This window comes from Leptodactylus fuscus, chromosome 3, assembly GCF_031893055.1.
Source record: "Leptodactylus fuscus isolate aLepFus1 chromosome 3, aLepFus1.hap2, whole genome shotgun sequence".
In the NCBI taxonomy this organism is placed as follows: domain Eukaryota; kingdom Metazoa; phylum Chordata; class Amphibia; order Anura; family Leptodactylidae; genus Leptodactylus; species Leptodactylus fuscus.
In genome coordinates, this window is record NC_134267.1 from 231,843,482 (window position 1) to 231,867,609 (window position 24,128).

The 24,128-nt window shown below is 45.5% G+C and overlaps 1 protein-coding gene across 1 annotated transcript in view; it reads left to right on the plus strand.

Moving 5' to 3' along the window:
* Nucleotides 1-23,823, plus strand: part of PAQR8 (progestin and adipoQ receptor family member 8) — a 37,756-nt gene extending 13,933 nt beyond the window's left edge. Inside the window, exon 2 of the mRNA XM_075269314.1 lies at nt 22,186-23,823. Within this exon, the coding sequence (XP_075125415.1) occupies nt 22,233-23,297 (1,065 nt within the window). The 5' untranslated portion in view covers nt 22,186-22,232 and the 3' untranslated portion in view covers nt 23,298-23,823. The remainder of the gene's footprint in view (nt 1-22,185) is intronic.
* Nucleotides 23,824-24,128: the final 305 nt, after the last annotated feature.

The window sequence follows — 24,128 nt, forward strand, 5'->3', positions numbered from 1 at the left end:
ATATAAGGCTCATTCCACTGGGAGGGAGTGGGATCTGCGCCAAGTCATAGGTGACGGAGATTTCCAGCATCATTTACGCCATTTTTCTGGCATTTGCAATAATAAATCTGGCCCCGCCCTCTGCATGTCCTTACCACGCCCCTTTGTATGGACAAAATGTCACAGGTGGCGCAAAAACGGCAAGTTGCAACAATTTATTTAAAACGTTGCAAATCGTTCTCCAATGTCAAAATAAGAGTGTTCCATGGAGTCATGTTGCCTAGCATGGGTGACCACCACTTAAAGGGGTGAAATCAGTAAGAACTTTCTCCTGCTCCCAATCATAGCTCCCAACCGTACCGGATCTGGCGGGACAATCTCGGCCTTTCACTGCTGTCCCGCCATCCCGGATAGCTTACAGTTTTTCCCACCATGCCCTTGAAATGTTTTGCTGTTAACAGACTTTTCGATCCACCGGCTCTTATATCGGGGTAAGCTAAAGACTAAATGGTAGACGCTAAATCCTAGTGGGCTAAAGGACCTTTGATGACATCACCCTTGTGATCTTGTGTGGGCGGGGCTATAATGGATACTACACGATAGTGCGGTATTACACAGGAAGAGGAAAAAGAGACTGGTGGAAGGTAAAGAGGAGAGAAGAGACAAAAAGTATGAACAAGGTGGGGGGAACTGGGGGCAGATGTAGGGGGGAATCAAACTGAAGGCAGATGAAAGAGCAATTAAACTGGGGACAGAAGAAGGGGGGACATTAAGCCGGTGGCAGATGAAGGGGGCAATTAAACGTGGCAGATGAAGGGGGACATTAAACTGGGGGCAGATGGAGAATTATTAAATTGGTGGCAGATGAAGGGGAACATTAGACTGGGGACAGATGGAGGGGAGATCAAATGGACATTAAACAGGGGGCAACTGAAGGAGGACATTAAACCATGAGGGGGGGGGAGCTGAAGGGGGACATGTCTGCCTCTAGTTGCGCCCAGTTTAATGTCCCGCCTTCAACAACCCCCAGTGTTTAATGTCCCCCTCCAGCTGCCCCAGTTTAATGTCCCCCTCTAGTTTCCACCAGTTTAAACAAGGGCACGTAGAGAGGGACTTAATACTGTGGGGCAATTGGAAGGGAACGTTAAAATGTGCGGGCATATAATGTTAGGGTGACTGTAGGAAAATTATACTTTGTGGGGGCACATAGAAAAATGGATGAGAATGGGCGGAGTCAATGTAGAAGTGGGTGGAGCTAAATTTGTAGTGGCGCCCATAACATTTTGTCCCTCTTTCTGTCCTTTGAAAGTTGGGAGGTATGCAGAATGAATGTGGGCGGGGTCGGTGATGGACAGGGCTCCCATTTACTAGTGGTCCAGCCAGATCTCCTCACTTGTATCTTTCTGTAGATACTTGTATTCCCTCTTAAAGGGGATGTGTCACTACTAAAGCTCAGTATATCAACTTGCCCATAGATAGGTTAGTGTCACATGAATGAAATGGTGTTTTCCCTTTGCGAATCGCTGCTTCTGTGGCCGAGATAGCTCTGTTTTTGGCAATATGCAAATGAGCTCTTTAGCAATGGCAGCTCCCTTGTTGCTCCAAAATTATTGACGAAAACAGCCATATCTCAGCAACGGAGGAAGTGATTTGCAAAGGGAAAACACTGTTTCGTTCATGTCACCCTAACCTATCCATCTGCAGTGCTCGGTTGATATGTTGGGGTCAGGTGACACACTCCCTTTAAGTCTAGGATCATCATTACAGGCATTTAAAACCCAGCAGCTAAAGGGTTACTCCTTTCCTTGCAGAGGCTGTTATACTGTAGTCGTCCCCTATACTAAGTCGTGAATGGGCTGACTGATATTTCTACGTTTCTGAAGCCCAGACAATGACTTGACAAATAGTGACATCATCACACGGTCATGATGACCTCACTAGCTTTTATGAACCAGGATGTCCAATATAACAAGGGAACGATCACAGGTGTCTACTGTATAGGTTTTGGAATCTGAAGGATTCTGGTTTTTCCATAATGGGTTAAGGAGGTTTCTTGCCGATTCTTTTAGAAATCTTCCGTCCGGCCCGTTTGTTGCGTACGGTATTTCTGAGACGTTCATTTTTCTACGTTGTGACCCATAGGAGAAGCTCGATACAATACCCCCTTGTCTCATTGTAAATGTGAGATGACATCATGGCGCTGCCGGAATGTTCAGTCTGTTATTTTCTCTGTTTACCAGATCGCAAAACACAATGGAACGTCACCCCACAAAATACGGATCGTGGGTCAGACAGGGGGACAGTTCTCCGAAACATAATAGAACCATTCATGAAAATACTAAACAAAATATTGGATTTTAAGCTGTTTTTTGGTTTTCCTTAAGTGCAGTAGCCTTTCCCATCCTGCAGGTGTCAGTATCAAAGTTGTCATTTCAGAACTCCGGGGCCCCAATAGCCCCCTCCCCTATTATTTATAATACTTCTCATAAGGGGCAGGAGGACCATTTGGGCACCAACAATTTTTAGACCCCATCTCTTCTAGTTTTTTCTAGGGACACCTTGGCTTTGGCAGGGCGTGGATTCTCTGGGTGTTGCTTGCCATGGAATATGGGTTGTCCAAATATACATCGTTTCTGAATATTCAACGTCTACTGTCCGTCCTATAAAGGAGGACAGCACAGAGAGAGGCGGGTGGAGGGCAAAAGTGATCTCAGATGCCATCCGGTGATTTTATAAAGCTTGGATAACCCATTTAATTCTGACTAGACCCAAATTTACCCCAGACGTCAGGAAATCAGAATCAGAACATTATACAGTGTGGGACCTGGGGACATTATACAGTGTTGGACTTTGTGACATTATACAGTATGGGACCTGGGGACATTATACAGTGTGGGACCTGGGGACATTATACAGTGTGGGACCTGGGGACATTATACAGTGTGGGACCTGGGGACATTATACAGTGTGGGACCTGGGGACATTATGCAGTGTGGGACCTGGGGACATTATACAGTCTGGGACCTGGGGACATTATACAGTCTGGGACCTGGGGACATTATACAGTCTGGGACCTGGGGACATTATACAGTCTGGGACCTGGGGACATTATACAGTCTGGGACCTGGGGACATTATACAGTCTGGGACCTGGGGACATTATACTGTGTTGGACTTTGGGACATTATACAGTGTGGGACCTGGGGACATTATACAGTGTTGGACCTGGGGGCACTAGGGCATTGCACAGTGTGGGATCTATGGGGATTATACTGTGTGGGATCTGGGGGAATTATACAGTGTCGAACCTGGGGACATTATACAATGTAGGACTTGGTGGTATTGTACAGTATGGTACATGGGGACATTATACAGTGTGTGACTTGGGGGGCATTATACTGTGTGGGACCTGTGGGCAGTGGTGTAACTAGGAATGGCGGGGCCCCGTGGCAAACTTTTGACATGACCCCCCAACCGACACCGACGACCTAGACCGACCCCCCTCCTCCACACTCTATTATGCCCCTTAGTAAGCCCTGCACACAGTATTATGTCCATTAGTGGCCCCTGCACACAGTATTATGTCCCATAGTCGCCCCTGCAAACAGTATTATCCCCCATAGTGGCCCCTGCACACAGTATTATGTCCCATAGTGGCCCCTGCATACAGTATTATCCCCCATAGTCGCCCCTGCAAACAGTATTATCCCCCATAGTGGCCCCTGCACACAGTATTATGTCCCATAGTGGCCCCTGCATACAGTATTATCCCCCATAGTCGCCCCTGCAAACAGTATTATCCCCCATAGTGGCCCCTGCACACAGTATTATGTCCCCATATTGGCCCCTGCACACAGTATAATGTCCCCATATTGGCCCCTGCACACAGTATTATGTCCAGGATCGGCAAGTAAATAGGGCCCGTAATGGCCAATTAAAAAAAAAAAAAAAAAAATGCAGCGGTAGCGGCTGTCACCGGGCCCCCTAATGGCCTGGGCCCTGTGGCAGCCGCCTCCGCTGCCTCTATGGTAGTTACGCCCCTGCCTGTGGGCGTTATACTGTGTGGGACCTATGGACATTGTCCAGTGCAGGACCTTGGGGCATTAGTGTGTGGGTGCTTAGGAGATAATATACTCTGTGAGGTTCCTGAGGAGAGCATTATACTTTGTAGGGCCACTAGGGAGGCATTAAATGGACGTGAACCCTCTCCACAATATGGCTCCCCCTTTTCCTGTCATATCGTAACCCCCTGGGAACCTACTTCAAGAAAATCCTGCCTATGCCCCTGCCAGACCTCGTAATTCACACTTCAGATTAGACACCTCAATTTCTTCCCTCTCTTCTAGCTCCCACCCTATATGAACACAAGCACTGCCGTATCCTAACACGTACACTGTGTGCAAAGGCATCAAGGTCAAAATGAGCCAGAAGTCAGATGAGTTGGGCATTGTAATCCGGTATTGGATGATACTGTCTATGCGGTGTTATACTACACCAGATTTATCACAGTCACTAATGCTGTTCGACCATCTAGTCTAAGTTAACACCTCCTACCTGTTCTGTCAAAAATATGCACCAAAATGTGATGTAAAGTTTTTTATGGGTGCGAATCATGCCAGTATTTTGACAAATTTTCACGACTCTATTTGTATAAAATTGGGACAATCCGGGAAAATTTGGGACGGATAGCAACTATAAATGAGTCACTTAGACAAACAGTAATGTTCGGAGCCACCTCTGGTATGATTTGGGCACATTCAGACCAAATGACCAATAATCAATCTGGACAATTTAACCCTTCTATGGGCAGGGTGACCCTATAGGGCAGCAGATATGAGACAGTTGTAGCAGATACCCATAGTCCGTGTATGTCATACAGAGTGTGGCCGCCTGCTTCCTTCCTGTGTATCTGCAGTTTGTTGTGGTAACCGGCTGTGGTTTGTGATTTATCATGTACAGGGGGCAGAATAACAGTCCAGTTTGTTTAGGTTCAGTGTAAACAGTTTATGTATGAGCAGCTATGGGACCGGCGTCCTCTGGGGGAAGATGCTGTAATAACTTTGGTTGCTCAACGACTCCCCCTTCCCCCTGGGAAGTTACAGACTGTGCAGCTTAACCCATTGCAACACTCCAGTCCTTTCTACTCTTTGATGGCAGCAATAGGTACAAAGCAGATCTGAAGCTCAAAGATTCTGGGACCCTCAAAGATCACGTCATTGACCCCAGAGACCAGAGCTGGATATGATGGATCGCAACCACCTCAATAAAGCAATACCGGGGTGTAGCTATAGGGGGTGCTGAGGCAGTAGTCACACCTGGTCCCTAGTATCCAAAGCTACCACTCTCACATGTAAGAGGACACCCAACGGTATAACCATTGGGCTCGCCGTTGCGACCAAGCCTTATAGTCCACAGGACCTCCTGCTATATCAGGTCCTTCAGAGTCCAGAAAACTACATCCCCATGTTGGTCATCAGGACTTAGTGTGCTGGACCTTGAAAACAAAATCTGGGAACTGAATTTATTTTAGGGTCTCATTTTAGGAGCCTGGTCTTAGATCTGGCATAGAGGTCCCATTTCTGGTCTTAGGACTGACTAACTTAGGGGTCCGTTCTTAGGTCTGACTGAGAGTTCTCATTAATTTAGGTGTCCAGTCTTGGGTATGAATTAAGGGTCTAATTTAGGGGGTCTAATCTTGGACATGTATTTGGGGTCTGATTAATTTAGGGGTCCAGACTTAGGTCTGGCTTAAAAGGTTTGATTAATATAGGAGTCTGGCCTTAGGCTTAACTAAGGGGTATGAATAGTTTAGGGGGTCCAATCTTGGATCTGACTTAGGAATCTGATTAATTTAGGAGTCTGGTTTTAGGTCTGACTTAGGGGTTCGATTGATATAGGGGTCCAGTCTTGGGTCTGGTCTTAAGTTTGACTTAGAGGTCTGTTTAATTTAGGACTCTGGTCTTGGGTCTGACATAGGTGTCTGATTGATTTAGGGATCCAGTCTTGGGTCTGGCTTAGGGGTCTGATTAATTTAGGTGTCTGGTCTTGGGTCTGGCTTAGGGGTCTGTTTAATTTAGATGTCCGGTCTTGGGTCTGGCTTAGGGGTCTAATTAATTTAGGTGTCCGGTCTTGGGTCTGGCTTAGGGGTCTGATTAATTTAGGTGTCCGGTCTTGGGTCTGGCTTAGGGGTCTGTTTAATTTAGGTGTCTGGTCTTGCGTCTGGCTTAGGGGTCTGATTAATTTAGGTGTCCGGTCTTGGGTCTGGCTTAGGGGTCTGATTAATTTAGGTTTCTGCTCTTGCGTCTGGTTAGGGGTCTGATTAATTTAGGTGTCCAGTCTTGGGTCTGGCTTAGGGGCCTGTTTAATTTAGGTGTCCTGTCTTGGGTCTGGCTTAGGGGTCTGATTAATTTAGGTGTCCGGTCTTGGGTCTGGCTTAGGGGTCTGATTAATTTAGGTGTCCGGTCTTGGGTCTGGCTTAGAGGTCTGATTAATTTAGGTGTCCGGTCTTGGGTCTGGCTTAGAGGTCTGATTAATTTAGGTGTCTGGTCTTGGGTCTGGCTTAGGGGTCTGATTAATTTAGGTGTCCGGTCTTGGGTCTGGCTTAGGGGTCTGATTAATTTAGGTGTCCAGTCTTGGGTCTGGCTTAGGGATCTGTTTAATTTAGGCGTCTGGTCTTGGGTCTGGCTTAGGGGTCTGATTAATTTAGATGTCCGGTCTTGGGTCTGGTTTAGGGGTCTGATTAATTTAGGTGTCCGGTCCTGGGTCTGGCTTAGAGGTCTGATTAATTTAGGTGTCTGGTCTTGGGTCTGGCTTAGGGGTCTGATTAATTTAGGTGTCTGGTCTTGGGTCTGTCTTATGGGTCTGATTAATTTAGGTGTCTGGTCTTGGGTCTGGCTTAGGGGTCTGATTAATTTAGGTGTCTGGTCTTGGGTCTGGCTTAGGGGTCTGTTTAATTTAGGTGTCTGGTCTTGGGTCTGGCTTAGGGGTCTGTTTTAATTTAGAGGTCCAGTCTTGTGTCTGACTCAGGGATTTGGTCTTGGGCTTGACTTGGAGTTCAATCAGATTTTATGGAAGAACATGTACCACACTAAACAATCACATGCTATCCTGTCACGTCTGTATTAGAGTACACAAAGTATAAACAAACAAGAAAAGAAGAACAAGCAACTAAACAAGAGAAGACGTCTCATACCTCACAGCGCTCTGCTCACATATCTACACTAGAATCACAGCAAGAAAATGTAAAGGATGAGCTAAGATAGATAAAGAAGGGGAAACAACGAAAAGAGTCAGGCCAAGAAAAACCCGGGGGGGTGTACGACTTTTGGGAACATACCCTGGAGTCTAGTGGGGGTATGATACCACTGAAAGAGAATCTTATAGTTGAGCTCAGGGTACAGGGAATAGACATCCTGTGGGTCAGAACATAAGACGTCAGCCATTGTTTGTTAGTGAATGTGTGGCTTAGGTTCCTTTATCCAGGTCCGAGTGATTCGGAGTTTCTGGTCCCCCGACCTCCCTATTCAATAACACTTTGTAGACCAAAGAGATAGAATATGTCGGTGGGGATGCCTGGGGGTTGGGAGACTTCTGTGACAGGACGTAGCTCATTGGCGTCCACCACATCTTGGATCCTAGGCATAGGGGATGCCACAGGGACAGGATTGCTAGTCAGCTATGACAAACTGTGGGGTGCCCACCAGTGGAGTAAGGGGGCCAGGGAAGGGGATCAGTCCCAAACTATAAGCAAACAATTACAGGCCTAACCGTTAGGCCAAGTATACATAACTAAGGGATAAGTGTAGCCGAGGACAGAGGGATGTGCGGTTGCCACCTGTTCCATTTTCATCCGCATTTTCGAGGCTCGATGGTGGAAGAGTCCCAAGACACAGGTGCATATAGTAACCGGGCAAAGTCTGGGAGTCTGGTCTTGTGTATGAATTAGGGGTCTGATTAATTTTGGGTTCCAATCTTGGGTCTGATCTTGGGTCTGACTTAGGGGTTGGATTAATTTATGGGCTCAGTTTTGGGTCTGACTTCGGAGTCTGATTAATTTAGGGACCTGATCTTGCGTCTGACCTAGGGGTCGGATTAATTTAGGGGTCCATTCTTGGTTCCGAAATAATTTTTGGTTCTGAATAATTTAGTGCTTGGGGCCCTCTTACAGATTTTGCACTGTGGCCCTGGAACTTCAGGTGACTCCTCTGACCTGCACCATTTTTGTGATCTGATTCTTAGTATTGTCTTGAAAGAGTCACAGCCATTTGCCGATATATTCACCTAAATGATCATCCAGCTTTTCAAGATTCCTGAATGTCTTGTCATGCTGTGATACGTACAACATATTTTGTAGATATTCTATTATTCATCCATAGTGGCATGACGTAAATCTAAGCAGGTTTGACATTCAGGAATGTGGAAAAGCTGTGTCGTAGGAGCCATAATGCTTGACTGTATCTATATATCTGTTCCTGGAAAAGCTGGATGACAACACTTTCTCCTGAAAGTCTGGTCTGACTAGTTTGTCGGATACACAGTACCGTATAACTAGGGATTCTAGATCCTAGGAAAGCTAAGTTGTCACCCTGCTTTCCAAGATTCCTGAATGACTTGTCTGTCTAGTTATGCAATGTCACATTCCCTCCTCTAATACAGCTACATAACGCTGCATTCTGGATCATAGTAAAGCTGGATGACAACCAATAATCATAATATAACAGCTTCCACTGAGTTTGTCACCCTGCTTTCCTGGATTACTGAATGGCTTACCAGTCTTATTTACATACCCTCTCCCATATCACTTCTTAACAAATACATTGCCGTTGCAAACTCTTGGAAAGCTGAGTGACAACATTCCTATGTTCCCAATTTTCAACTCTACTTATTGTATAACTTGGTAGATGTCTAATCAGAAGCCTTGGAAAGCTGGATAAAAAATTGTGTTCTCTGTTATAAGCGTCAAAATGATTATATCTGTTTCTGGAAAAGCTGGGTGACAACCAAATCCTCCTATCTCCCACAGGGGTGTCGGCTTTCCTAGGCTCCTGAATGTCACGTCTGTATAGTTATGAAATAACACATCCCTACATACCCGTCTGTCAAACCACTGCATAAAATTGCATTCTGGACTCTGGAAAAGCTGGATGACAACCAATATAAACACCATAACAGTGACTGTCACCCAACTTTCCTGGATTACTATATGACTTATAGCAAGACAATCTCTATTTGGGGTAAATATTTGCACCCCTAGCCACCCAATGTGGAAAGAGAAGGGTTAATTGGAAGCCATTGTGGCCGAGAACCTGCTCAGTCCCCTTCAGTGAGGGCACGGAGAATGGTCACCAGGCAACTGTATTACTAGAGACAGAAACCAAGGCCTGCGCGGTGACCACAGGCCCGTACTGTCAGTTTCCTGGGAGGTGACCTGTGTACACAAGACGGAGAGAAGTTTCTAGAAGTATCTGCCTGGCATCGGGACAAGGTTGTGACCAACCTCATGGACTCCCACCTACCATGTGCCATAATACTGGAGCCATCTTATGTGAGAAGGGGTCACATACCTCCCAACCGTCCCGATTTCCGCGGGACATTCACGATTCCGGTGACATGTCCCGCAGTCCCGGCTGGAGGGAGGTATGTCCCAATTTCAACTCAGATCTGCATCCAGAGGACGCAGATCTGAGTTGAACACATACGCAGCTAAAGCAAGGAGCTGTCACAGGTCAGCTCCTTGCTTTGCCGCTGCACGCCGGCTACTGGCTGTGTAGACGCGATGTGATGACGTCACATCGCGTCTACAACTATGTGAGAGAGGCACGGAGAGAGCGGCGGGGGAGCGAGGAGAAGGTAAGTGTAATGTGTACACTGAGGTGGAACGTGAAACTGGGGGCAGATGAAGGAGAGGACGGCATGACACTGGGGGCAGAGATGTGGAGACATGAATTTGGGGGCAGAGATGGAGAGGACATGAATCTGGGGGCAGAGATGGAGAGGAAATGAATCTGGGGCAGAGATGGAGGGGACATGAATCTGGGGGCAGAGATGTGGGGACATGAATCTGGGGGCAGAGATGGAGGGACATGAATCTGGGGGCAGAGATGGAGAGGAAATGAATCTGGGGCAGAGATGGAGGAGACATGAATCTGGGGGCAGAGATGTGGGGACATGAATCTGGGGGCAGAGATGGAGGGACATGAATCTGGGGGCAGAGATGGAGGGGACATGAATATGGGGGCAGAGATGGAGGGACATGAATCTGGGGGCCGAGATGGAGGGGGGACATGAATCTAGGGGCAGAGATGGGGGACATGAAACTGGGGCAGAGATGGGGGACATGAATCTGGGGGCAGAGATGGAGGGGACATGAATCTGGGGGCAGAGATGGAGGGGGGACATGAAACTGGGGGGCAGAGATGTGGGGACATGAATCTGGGGGCAGAGATGGAGGGACATGAATCTGGGGGCAGAGATGGGGGACATGAATCTCTGGGCAGAGATGAAGGGACATGAAACTGGGCAGAGATGGAGGGGGGACATGAAACTGGGGGGCAGAGATGTGGGGACATGAATCTGGGGGCAGAGATGGGGGGACATGAATCTGGGGGCAGAGATAGAGGGGGCATGAATCTGGGGGCAGAGATGGAGGGACATGAATCTGGGGGCAGAGATGGAGGGGACATGAATCTGGGGGCAGAGATGGAGGGACATGAATCTGGGGGCAGAGATAGAGGGGGCATGAATCTGGGGGCAGAGATGGAGGGGACATGAATCTGGGGGCAGAGATGGAGGGGGGACATGAAACTGGGGGGCAGAGATGTGGGGACATGAATCTGGGGGCAGAGATGGAGGGACATGAAACTGGGGCAGAGATGGGGGACATGAATCTCTGGGCAGAGATGAAGGGACATGAAACTGGGCAGAGATGGAGGGGGGACATGAAACTGGGGGGCAGAGATGTGGGGACATGAATCTGGGGGCAGAGATGGGGGGACATGAATCTGGGGGCAGAGATAGAGGGGGCATGAATCTGGGGGCAGAGATGGAGGGACATGAATCTGGGGGCAGAGATGGAGGGGACATGAATCTGGGGGCAGAGATGGAGGGACATGAATCTGGGGGCAGAGATAGAGGGGGCATGAATCTGGGGGCAGAGATGGAGGGACATGAATCTGGGGGCAGAGATGGAGGGACATGAATCTGGGGGCAGAGATAGAGGGGGCATGAATCTGGGGGCAGAGATGGAGGGACATGAATCTGGGGGCAGAGATGGAGGGACATGAATCTGGGGGCAGAGATGGAGGGGGGACATGAAACTGGGGGAGAGATAGAGGGGGAACATATAATTTACGGGTGGCTGTAGGAGGATTATACTGTATGCGCGCCGCACATTTTGTCCCTCTTTCGGTTCTTCAAAAGTTGGGAGGTATGGTCTTTAGGACCCTCCCATATACCAGAATATAGCTGCACCCCATATAGTACATACTTGCCAAAACGTCCGGGAACCTCCCTCAAAAAAGGGGAGACCAGAGGCGTCACCTGAAGCTCCTGGGCCCCAATGCAAAATCTCTACCGGCCCCCCTGCTATAAGGGCCCAGGTTCTCCCTCTTCTCAAGTACAGTCCTGAGGGGTGACCTCCATGTATCCCCAAAGAGTTGTCAGACCTCTGGTCCTGGCGGGGTCATTTTATATGTTACGTAGTCACTTTATGTGCCTGTCAGATCACAAAAAAAGGGGCCACATCATAAAAATGGGGGTTCTCACACCATAAAAGAGGCATTTCACACCCCCACATGGGCCAGGGCTTTATCAGGAGGGGGCAGGTCTCCCGGATGTATATACCGTATGCTATAGCTATGTCGGTGAATACCCACAAACGTCGCACTTTTTCGCAGGATTGGCCCACAAAATGGGTCACAATGTACGCAAGGTATATGTGGACATTTCTCGAAAAATTTAGGACTGACTAATGTGTATGGGAGTCTTCCGACTTTCCCCCTAAAGCAGATGGCAAGAAAAAAAAATAGGATCGGGCATACCGAATTTCAACATGCACTAGCACGGCACTGACATACCCCTACACCCTCAAAAAAATATTAAAGGATGTGCAGCGCCTATTCTCACCTCCTGCCGTATTTGTGGCTGTTTTTGCTTGTGGTTTCTGATAGAGAAGCAGTTTTAGGAAATAATCCTGCGGAAAACCTCAGTGCGGTGCTGGAATATGTGCTGAAAGTAACTGTACCCTTGTGGTTGTCACAGTGGTCACAGAAAAGCACCAAAACAGTATTAACTGTATAGGAGTATTATTACTACACTGTATAATAGTCTGTTATTAGATTACGTGACCATTGTATGGTGGTATTATTTTAGCACTGTATGGTGGTATTATTAATCATCATGTGATGGTATTATTTGAGCACTAGGGTTGAGCCGATCTTGTGCGGTGGTATTATTTCAGCATTGTACAATGGCATTATTTGAGTAGTGTGTGGTGGTAATTTTTAGCACTATACAGTGGTATTATTTGAGTATTGTATAGTGATATTATTTGAGGACTGTATGGCGGTATTATTTGAGCTCTCTTGGTGGTATTATTTGGGCACTCTATAGTGATATTATTCAAGCAGTGGTATTTTTTAGCACTATACAGTGGTATTATTTGAGCATTGTATAGTGATATTATTTGATAACTGTATGGTGGTATTTCATCACCAGGTGGTGGTATTATTTGAGCACAGTATTGTCATATTATTCGAACGCTATTTGTATCGTTTAACTGTTGTACGGTGGTATTATTTTAGCACTGTATGGTAGTATGCAGTGCAGATGTATAATTTTAACACTGTATGTTGGTATTATTTTGAGTACTGTGTGGTGGTATTATTTCAGCATTGTACAATGGCATTATTTGAGTAGCGTGTGGTGGTATTTTTTGGCACTATACAGTGGTATTATTTGAGTATTGTATAGTGATATTATTTGAGGACTGTATGGCGGTATTATTTGAGTTCTCTTGGTGGTCTTATTTGGGCACTCTATAGTGATATTATTCGAGCATTGTATGGTGGTATTATTTGAAGTTTCTTGATAGTATTATTTGAGTACTGTGTTCTGCTAATTTTTGAACACTGTATAGTGATATTGTTTAAGGACTGTATGGTGGTATTATTTAAGCACTATGTGGTGGTCTTCATATTGTATGTTGCTACTACTTAGGCCTTGTAAGGAATTAAGTTTGCAATATATAGTGTTAGCAGCACTCTAGAGCACAACGTATGGCACTGTTAATCGGGAAACATAATGTAGAAAATACCGCACAGCACTGCACCTCAACCCCAACCCACAGTAACGGCATCTCTCCCATATTCCATCACACGGTCTGCACAGATTTCCTATCACTGCCCTGTGCGCTCATTCCTGTTATCACATTGTAGTACAAACACACCACACCTGGTAACCGCCCGACTCTCCCGCCATACTGTACAACACCTGAGTCTTCTGGCGCTATGTAATCTGTGTCAATATTCATCATCCTAGACAGAACAGTCTTAGAAGCTTCACTTTTTTTTTTTTTTTTTTTGCATGGTTCAGTTCCAGTTCCTTGCTATTTTCGGTTTCTGCTTGCTGTCAGTGAATGTTACCCTTCATCTTTATATCTACAGGCTATAAAGGCACATTCACTTAAGAGATATGGCGGCATGGGGGAGGGCTGCTGCAGTAATCTATTGCCTTACAGACAGGCTGAGTATAGAGAAGATGGAGCGGAGGGGAAGAACAAGGGAGGCTCTATAGTCTCAAATTTTTTTATGCAAATATTTCTATCTCCCAACCAACCCATTTTTTGCTGCATTGTTCCCAAAATAAACCGTAAGGGGTGGAATTTACGTAAACGTCCCCAGTCTGCATTTTGAGGAAGATTTGTATACATCCCTTGGTATTAAATGGACTCTTCCAGGCCAAAAATAACGGATCCCAAAATTTGGGACGGTCCATGGTGCCAAACAGACCCTTAAGGGTGCGGCTTATGCAAATGTGGTCCAGGTGTGCATTTTTGGGAGGTTTATAGGAGTTCCTTGGTAGATGGTCAGTTCATAGTCAAGGTATGTTGTGGGCCGGGCCTGGATGGCCCATTATAACTACATCAATGTGCACTGCCCCTGTATGTGCAGATACATGACGGTATACGACTATAGGGTTATAATCAGGTAAGTGCACGTCTGGTTTCCTCCACCTATTCTATCCGGCCATGTTTAATTAAGTGACTGCGGCGTCTGCTCTAGTCAGCTGAAGGTCAGGGTTATAGGAGACTCGCAGCAGGCGGCGCTGGGTTATACGAGACCTAAGTGTTAGGAAGTGAACAGACCTACCTGTCACATCCTATTGTTAGATGGTGTCGTGTGTCCCCTGCGTCACGGATTATCAAGGCCGCACCATGACTTCGATTGGGAAAATAATCGCACAAGATCTCAAATCCTACCAGGTGTGACACTTCATATTCGACTCGCAACCATCAGCCATGTCCTCGCTATACATTATAGCAGTATTTACGTTTACCTTTTCTCCTCCGTCTGGCCCAGACCGCCATGATGACTTGTTCACAACACGTCTGTACACACATGTTTCCCATCATTCTTATTCCCTGTTGGTGCTTCTCTATGAGGGTCCATTCACACGGAGAAATTTGGCGCGGAATCCGGGTCAGAATCAGCGGTGAAAAAAAGACTCCCATTGACTTCAATGGGTTCCGTTTTCCGCAAGGAACCCATTGAAATCAATGGGGGGAAAAAAAAGCCTCCAAGTGATTTTTAACGGGTTCCGAACGGAAAACGGAACCCACAGGAGTCTTTTTTGTTCGGCGTTGATTCTGACCAGAATCGGCACCAAATTCCTCTGTGTGAATGGACCCTAATGATTGTGCCACAGTCTCCTCACAAGATCCTTCGGGGACGGTATGTTGTTAACCATCTGATATTTGACCATGAAAGGGTTACTTTTCTCCCTTCTGTCAGTGGAAGGCTGTGTGTCATACATCTTCTTACTCCAGTGCACCAGAAGGGGGAGGGGGGACCCCATAGACTCCATAGACTTCAATGTCGGGAATCCCCCAGTGGTCAGTGAGTGCAGATGTGAACCTAACCTTACCCAAACAGGGGAAGGCACATAAGGAAGAGGGTTTGTCCTAAGGATATGATCTGACTATATATAATACCGCCATTATACTGTGTATATATATTGATCGGGCCAGCTGAGGATTGTCCCCGAACTTGGCTCTTTATAACATTCACTTCCTCTATTCTAAAGTCCTTTTCAGGAATCCACCCGTCACACCCGCTCGCTCCGCTTACATAACACCATCTGTTACAATTGGATTCCTCCCTAAGAATAGCAGAGTTGTTTTTGTTTCTGGGAAAGCTGGGTGGCACCCAGTTCTGTCATGCAGATAACTAGCATAACTGGACAAGTCTGAAGCTCGTGCTATTGCATTTGTAAACAGAGATGCCTATCAGGGACTTGGGGGATATTGAGTGACTTTCAGGAACTTGAAAAAGCTGGGTGACCATTGTTGAGTCCTATATAGGGTTTGTCATCCAGTTTTCCCAGCTTATTCCGTTGATAGATATAATGCGTTGCCGTCCATCTATCAGAGTATGTCTAGACTAATGTGCCTAACAGGAGCCTGAGAAAGTTGGGTAAGAAACATTAAGTCCTCAATTATAGAGGTAAAATATGGTTGTGTGATCACAGGTTCTGTGCACTAGATTGATTTGCCCATCAGGAGCAAAGGAAAGTAGTGTGACCAGCTACATGGCCTTCATTACAGACCATGCCTTGAGTTTTCCTACTACTTATGGATTGATCCATCCCCTGCAACTGCCTTGCTACATATTAGGGCTGGTTTGCCTATCAGGAGCCTAGGAAAGTTAGGTGACTTAGTTATATAGTGATGTATCCCACGTTTCTTAAAGGCACAGTACAACACAAATGTAGTGGCAATGGTGGAAGACCATCTTACAAATGTACCTAATGGACAGGTCTCTGCCGCACTCCTGAGAGCTCTGACTCCATTATCCGGGACTCCCATTTGATTCTATTTCTGGAGATCCTCAGGATGCTCGCCCCACCCAGCCTCCACTTTTATAGCTGCCGTGCCTGTCTCTCCTGCATGACCTCCATGAACCTGTGTGACAGGAGGAACACGCTGAATTCTTAAAGGGACAATAACTCGCCTGCGTATCCTTCTGTGCAGGCAATTCTTCTAAAGAAGTATAACAGATACATGTAAGCAGGGGTGGAGTTTTGAAAAGTGGGTGGAGATAAGCAGGGGTGGAACAGTGAAAGCTGTGGTAGAAATCGCATTATTTGGACAGATAGGTGGAACCGTGGCGGGTGGTGATGCATCATTTATAGACTGAAATGTAAGCAGGGATTGGAACAATGGAAAAAATGGGAGGAGTTGCCTAATATTTAGGGATTGGGCAACAAATTAGTGGGTGGAGTTATGTATTTGTAAAAAAATAAATAAGCAGGGGTGGAATGGCAAAAAAATGCGGGGAAGTTACGTGATTGCAGACATAGGTGGAAGCAGGGTTGGTATGGAAAAGAGGGCTCTTGGGCCCAGCGCTGTGCTTCCACAACCACCGGGCTAACGGCCATTTTATATGGGATTAGACTTTATGTGCTAGTCACCTCTAAAAGGGGCATAGCTGGCACAAAAGAGATGGCGATGGCAAAGGGGGTGTGGTGATTATAAAAAGGGGTGTGGCCACACTGATCACAGCACAAGGTTCTCTTTCACACTACTGCTCAAATGTTGGTAAGTATGACATAGGGTGGAAATGTAAAAAAAGGGGGCAGAATTACATAATTTTTAACCTGATACAGATAGGCAAGGGCGGGGCCATGAAATAGTGGGTGGTGTCACATCATTTTTGGACATTTTTGTTGGATAGAATGATACAAGTCGAGAAAGAACTGTGAAAAAGTAGGTAACTATATAATTTTGCCCAGATAAAGTTAAGCGGGGGAAGAACTCTGGAAAAGTGGGTGGAGCTACATCAGCTTTTCATCGATAAATGTAAATTGGGTTTATTCGGTGAAAAAAGTGGGTAAAGTTGCATAATTTTGGACAGATGAATGTGAGCTAAGGGATATATAAAAAGTTGGTATAATTTTAATTGTTTGGAAACTGAAACATGTAAGCAGGGGTGGGGTAATGAAGCAGTGGGTGGTGTCACATTATGTTTGTGCAATTAAATGTAAGCAGGGGCGGAGCTTGTGTAGCATTACTACTTTATAGATAGATGCAAAAAAGGTTGAACTTTTTTTAAAAAAAAATGGGGATTGTTATGCAGGGGTGAGACTAAAAAAAAGTAGGTGGAGTTACAATATTTATTGACTAACAAATAGAAGTGGGGTGACCGAATGGAAAATGTGGATCGAGGTTATTTTTTTATGGACCATGTACCCTAAATAGGAGTAATTGGAAGAAAATAAAGTATTAAATTATGACATTAAGTACATTGCTACTGGGAAAGCTGGGTGAGGAACGGTAGTTCTACAACAAAGCTCCAATGGGGAATCTTTTATGACATCCTGAATGGAAAGTCTTCGTAAGTATGGCAAATGCCATGTTTTATGTAAGCAAACGTCATAAATGACATGAATGAAACAGTGGTAACCCATTATCAGCTTTTACTACGGTGCCGTTCACTTTATGGCGCTGTAAAGTTTTATTGCCGATCACAACGGATTCCTATGGCGTTTCACTAAAAGTTGTTTGTAAAGTCGCCATCCTGAAGCAAGTCCTCGGCCTCATGTATCTATTTCAGTAATGGCACACCAGAAGAATTGCATAGGATCAAATTTTTGTCAGGCCCTCCAACCTCCCCAAACACACACCCCCCCAAATAACCCTGCACAAACACCACCCTGCCGAATCTGCCAGGGGTGTTGAGTACAAGTGCCAAAGTCTTGGCTACCTTTGGCACAGGATCGTGTATGTGCCTGCCCTCCAGTGAGGGTCTCCGTGGTCAACCTACACGTAGGGGACGACGTCTTAAAATGGCAATACTGCTTTAAGTTTTGCCCCACCCCCACCCCACTACCTGTAACCTCCCTCTTTAGGATGGAGTTTGCATAGACCCACCCCACCGATAGCCTAAATACAGCCCAGGCCATATTTGGTTCCCCTGTTGAAATGAAAGAATCGGTAAACGTGCAAGTCTGATCACCGATCCATTCAGAATGGGGACAAAATTACCTGGGGCGGGGGTCTCAGCGGTCAGACCCCCAGTATTCAGCGAGTTATCCCCTATCTTATGCATAAAGCACAACTTGTTAGCCTAGAAAGAAGTCCTGCTCCTCAGACCGCCCCCAAACTTCTCAGAAACTCCCACTTTTGGGTGGAGCTTTCATAAACCCCACCCCTGCGGAATCTGTCCCACATTCTCAGCAACAATTTGGGACAATCTCAGCAAATTTGGGACAGTTGACAAATATGATGTCTTTGTTAGACCTTGGCAGGTTTCACAGCTGCAGGGTTTGTTACAATCTATCAGATTTTTAATTAATAATATGCACCTATAATTTCACTGACACATAAGACGTATACACACTGGAGGAATGTCTGCGGGAGACGGGTTCCAGTCATGTGACACGTTTACCTAATATGTCATTCATTGTGTTTGACACCCACACCCGCCTGGTGACAGCTCAGGTGCTGCTAGAGACGGACGGGTGTAAACACGACCCTGGGCGGCTCTGGCTACCGGTATATAAGCAGAGCTCTCCCGAGAGAGGACAAGGAAGGAGACCTTCACAAGAAGAGTAAGATAACCCGTAATATACATAGAGATTTATACAGATGTAGCAGAGCTGAGTTTGTCACTGAACTGTTTAGGACACAAGTAAAGGAGGTAAGTAAAACCTTTGGATATCACCATGGCACATTCAGCTCTGCTACACCTGTATAGTAATATATAGGGAAGACCAGAAGGGAGAGCTTTCCAAGGTGAGAGCATAAGCTATACAAACACACAGACAAATGTAGCAGAGCTCAGTTTGTCATGTGTATACTGTATACACATATTATGTAGTAGTTGGACGTGCAGTCCTATGTAAAACCATATATAGTACAGTGATATCACCATGAGCTCTACAACTATACAGCTCTGCTACATCTGTATCTGTGAGCTGTTACTGTGGGGGAACTACAACTCTCAGCATGTACTGGCTGCACAAATTAGGAAAGCCCTGTCCACATCTTCTTCTGTCAGTCTGCCTTGGTTATATCTGACTCTAGGAAAGCTGTATAGTATAGATTGACTACACAGATGCGCCATTCAGGACTCTAGGAAAGCTAGGTGGAATCTATAAATCACAGTAATATCCATATCGGTTATCACCCAGCTTTCCCAAATCTGTAAATGACATATTTGTATAATGTATTGTAATATCGCTATATAACTTGCCATTCAGGACTCTAGGAAAGCTAGGTAGCATCTACAAATCATGGTGGTATCCATATTGGTCATCATAAATGACATATTTGCATAATGTGTTGTACAATCGCACTATAGCTTGCCATTCAGGACTCTCGGAAAGCTAGGTGGCAGCAGTAAATGGCAGTTTAAGTTATCACCCAGCTTTCCCAGGTCCAAAAAAAATAGAAATGCGCAAGGGAAAACACCTGTCCTCCCCCCAAAGCCCTTGCATCCGTGTATTAGAGGGTGAGCCTGGTGGGTGGGAAGGTGCGGCCCTTAGGTGTGTCCACAAGGGGCTTCTCACAGACCCGATTTACCTGTTCAGTTGCTCTGCTGGTTCAATAGGTAAGGACGGGCTCCTATACACTCCATATACATGAAAGGTATACGGCTCTGATAGTTAGGCATCGTATAGTGACTGTATATGATCACCATATAGCAGTCTTACGTATGCTATGTGTGGCAGTGTGTTTTGGGCACTGCACAGTACGGTCACATGTTTGTATGATGTATTGGACTACTATTTGGACACCGTTTAATTTAATTGTTATGGCATTATTATTTATGATGAAATTGCTGCAGCAGCGTATGACGCGGTCACCAGAATGCACAATGACACTGTTATTAGATTACTGTATTGCGGTATTATTTTATGGGCATTTTAGATCACTATTATTAGGACGCTAATGGCTGTGTCTGTATATGACACTGCTGATGGCACACAGTATGACCCTGTTATACGGGTACTGGAGTACTGTATAGTATTGCCTATTATTACAGCATTATATGGCAGTATTATTTCAGCACAATACATTGTATGGCACAGTTATTAGGGCACAGTATGATGGCATTGCTATGGCAGTGTTTGACCCTGCTTATAGCACACAGTATGCCCCTGCTATTCGGGTATTGTATAATATTGCTCATCATTACAGTATTGTATGGCAGTAATATTTAATCACTATACAGATTGGACTATGATATGAGCATTTTATGGCACTATTATTACGATGCTATATGGCTATGATTGTGTATGACACTGACACCTACTATGTGGGCATTTATTACAGCATTGTATGGCAGTATTATTTAAGCACAAGACAGTTTGGTCTATAGTATGGGCATAGTATATTGTATAGGACTATTATTAGGATACTGTGTCAGACCCTGATAACAGAACACAGTGTGACGCTGTTACTGCACATTACTGCCCCTCTTATTAGAGCATTGTATGGGGGTATTACATAGGCACCATGGAGCTATAGCTGAACCCACTGGCAGGATCGGACTACTTATGTGTATATGGGTCTTCTGACTCCCTCCTAATGACGTATGTTGGGGAAAAATAAGGGTTGGGCATGTTAGATTTAAATATACCCCCTCCTTTTGTTCTGGGAGAGATAAACCACCGCCCGACATGTCTGTCCTTTCCTTATTCAGAATTTATGTACGCTCAGCTGACCTGGGTGCACAGGCTATGGGACTGATTTATTTTTGGGTACTATACGGTATGGTCTTATGTGGTCATTTTATCACAGTTGTTACAGCATTGTAAAGTGGTATTATTTAAGTGCGGCATAGTTTGGATTATTGTATGGCACTATTATTAGGACACTGTATTATAGCATTACTGTGACAGAGCTTGTTAACAGAGCCTTACTGACACACTTAAAGTATTGTAAGGCGGTATTATATAACCACCATATAGCGTAAACTGGTCATGCACATTAGCTATACATGGGCCAATCCCAAAGACTGGACTGGCTGACCATACACTGTGAGTTGGGGTCTCCTGGCTCCTGAGATGGTTGGGCATGTTGGATTATATCAAGCCCTTATCTTTTGTTCTTGGAGATAAGCTACCGCCCAAGGTGTTAGGCAGCAGCTTTCTTTCCGCTCCCCATTCAGAACATAGGAATGCTCGACAGGTCTGTGGGAGTGTCAGGAGAGATACGGCCATTCGGCTTCCAGCTATCTAATATGTATGCCCTGCCTTATTCTATAGTATAGGTATGGTATGGTGCTATTATTAGGACACTATATCATGACACCACTATGGCAGTATATAGCAAGTTTAATAGGACATCGTATGGTCCTGTCGTGCACTGCATGGCACAATAATTGCAGCATTGCATGGCGGCATTATTTATGTACCATTCAGTTCGGTCAGTTGTATGGACATTGTATTATAAGGACACAGTATGGCGGCATTGTTTACGTACCATTCAGTTCGGTCAGTTGTATGGACATTGTATTATAAGGACACAGTATGGTGGCATTATTTAGGTACCATTCAATCTGGTTTATTGTATAGGCATTATATGACTCTATCATAAGGACACCATATGGTGGTATTATTTCAGCAATACATGATACTTTTATGTAGGCACTTCTTCACGTATAACCGGTACGATTGCAGGCCGAGAATTGCCATATAGCACTGCATGTCGTACCTCAGGCCTCAATGATACTTACGTAAGTAAATCTGAATACTTCTTGTTATTGCCATTTATAAGTGCCGTGATTTTCCAGCTTCACATCAAGCTAAAAGCCTTCACTCCTTGAGATTCTGGATAAATTAGTCATGTAAAGAAGTGGAAAGATTCCTGTGGCTTTGCATGTAATGTAAGATCTGATTAAATAAGACCGTCCTCTAACATTCGTCATAGTCCTTTCCGTAGATGGTTTTCTATCGAGCTGACTTATGGTTTTCTTCTTCACTCCAGGTCCAAATCGGATTACATCGACCTTCGTCCACCACGATCCTTCGGCCATGACTACAGCCATTCTGGAATGTATAAGCACATTGTCTATCAGTGCTCAGCAGCTACGACGCTTCCCCAAGCTCCTGGAGAGTGGTCTTCTCAAGAAGATGCCTTCTACGGTCAAGGACTCCGATGTTCCTAACCTCTTCAGAGAACCCTACATCCAGGCCGGGTATAGGCCAACAGACCAAGACTGGAAGTATTACTTTCTTAGCCTTTTCCAGAAGCACAATGAATCGGTGAATGTCTGGACTCACCTTCTAGTGGCTTTTGCTGTTCTCTTGAGGTTTCGAGCCTTCGTGGAGAGTGAAAGCTTCTCCTGGAGCACGTTATCCGTACCTCTCATCTTATACGTACTGTCTTCGTTGACCTATCTCACATTCAGTATACTTGCACACTTGCTCCAGTCCAAATCCGAGCTGGCCCATTACACTTTCTACTTCATGGACTACGTTGGGGTGAGCACTTACCAGTATGGAAGTGCCATGGCTCATTACTACTACAGTTCCCACCAAGCTTGGTATGACAAGGCTTGGCCTTTCTTCTTGCCAGGTGCTGCTATACTAGGGTGGATGTCCTGTGTGGGTTGCTGCTACGCCAAATATCGTTACAAGAGGCCATACCCAGTGATGAGGAAGATATGCCAGGTTATCCCTTCGGGATTGGCCTACGTCTTGGACATCAGCCCGGTGGTCCACCGAATTGTAGTTTGCTATATGGAAGACTGTTCGGACAGAGCCGTTTGGTACCATTCTCTACAGATCTTCTTCTTCGTTATCAGTTCCTACTTTTTCTCCTGTCCCGTCCCGGAAAAATTCTTCCCTGGTGGATGCGATATTATTGGTCATGGCCACCAAATTTTTCACTTGTTTTTAGGTTTATGTACAATGTCCCAATTGGAAGCCGTGCTGCTAGACTACAAGGCCAGACATGAACATTTTACCACGCGGTACAGCCCAACTTCAGCCCAAGTTTCTTGCCTCTCGTTTTTCCTACTCATTTCTTGCACAGCGCTTACGGCCCTCTATCTACGGCAAAAAATTAAGCAGAAACTGGCCAAGAAAGACTTGTAACGAAAGGAACGTCCGAGACGTTCCGTCTTATCCAGACCAAGTTATTTAATAACCTAGAACCTACTAACTTACTTATTTACGACTAAAACCGAGGTTTGGATGTAAAATTGAATGTGGGTAATTTTGTAGCCTAGTACAATTTTTTTATTTTTCCCCAGTGACTGGCTCCTCTCCAGGGCAGCCATTAGGACATGGCTCACAAAAGGAAAAAACTTCTGAACGTTGCACTTTTTATAAGTATATTGGGTGGAAATTCTCTTTTAGAATTGGTCCCGGAGATGAATCCAATTTTCTGTCCATTGGAGGATGGGATCCTGGGTGGAACTCTCTGATGTTTAAAGATTATTTTTGGAATTTGGATGTTGTCCGAAAATTTTTTGGACCCTTTAATAGGAAATTTATTTTTCAAAAGAAAAAAAAAGCCTTGATGAGCCTTGCTGGATGGTAGAGGACTCCATAGCAAAAACCAAACTGAGCCCCCCACCCTTATGGTTGCGGGTTTTTGCACTCTTGAGAGAAGGGCGTGTTTTTTTTTATTACCATTTCCATAACACTTAAGGCCGGGTTCGCACAAGTTTTTTTTTTGGTCCGGAATTTGAGACCGCCTAAGATTCCGGACCGAAAAACTGGTAGCTGCGACTGGATGCCGGTGCAGTGCAACGGCATCCAGTCGCAGCACTCTGCTCCGGATTAGGCCCAAATGAATGGGCCTAGTCAGGATGGAGTGTCTTCAGCATCTGAATCGGTCGCGGAAACTGCCTGAAGAAAGGGCGTGTCACTTCTTTTTTCCGCAAGCGGGAACAAACTGCTCGCGAAAAAAAATAATGATTG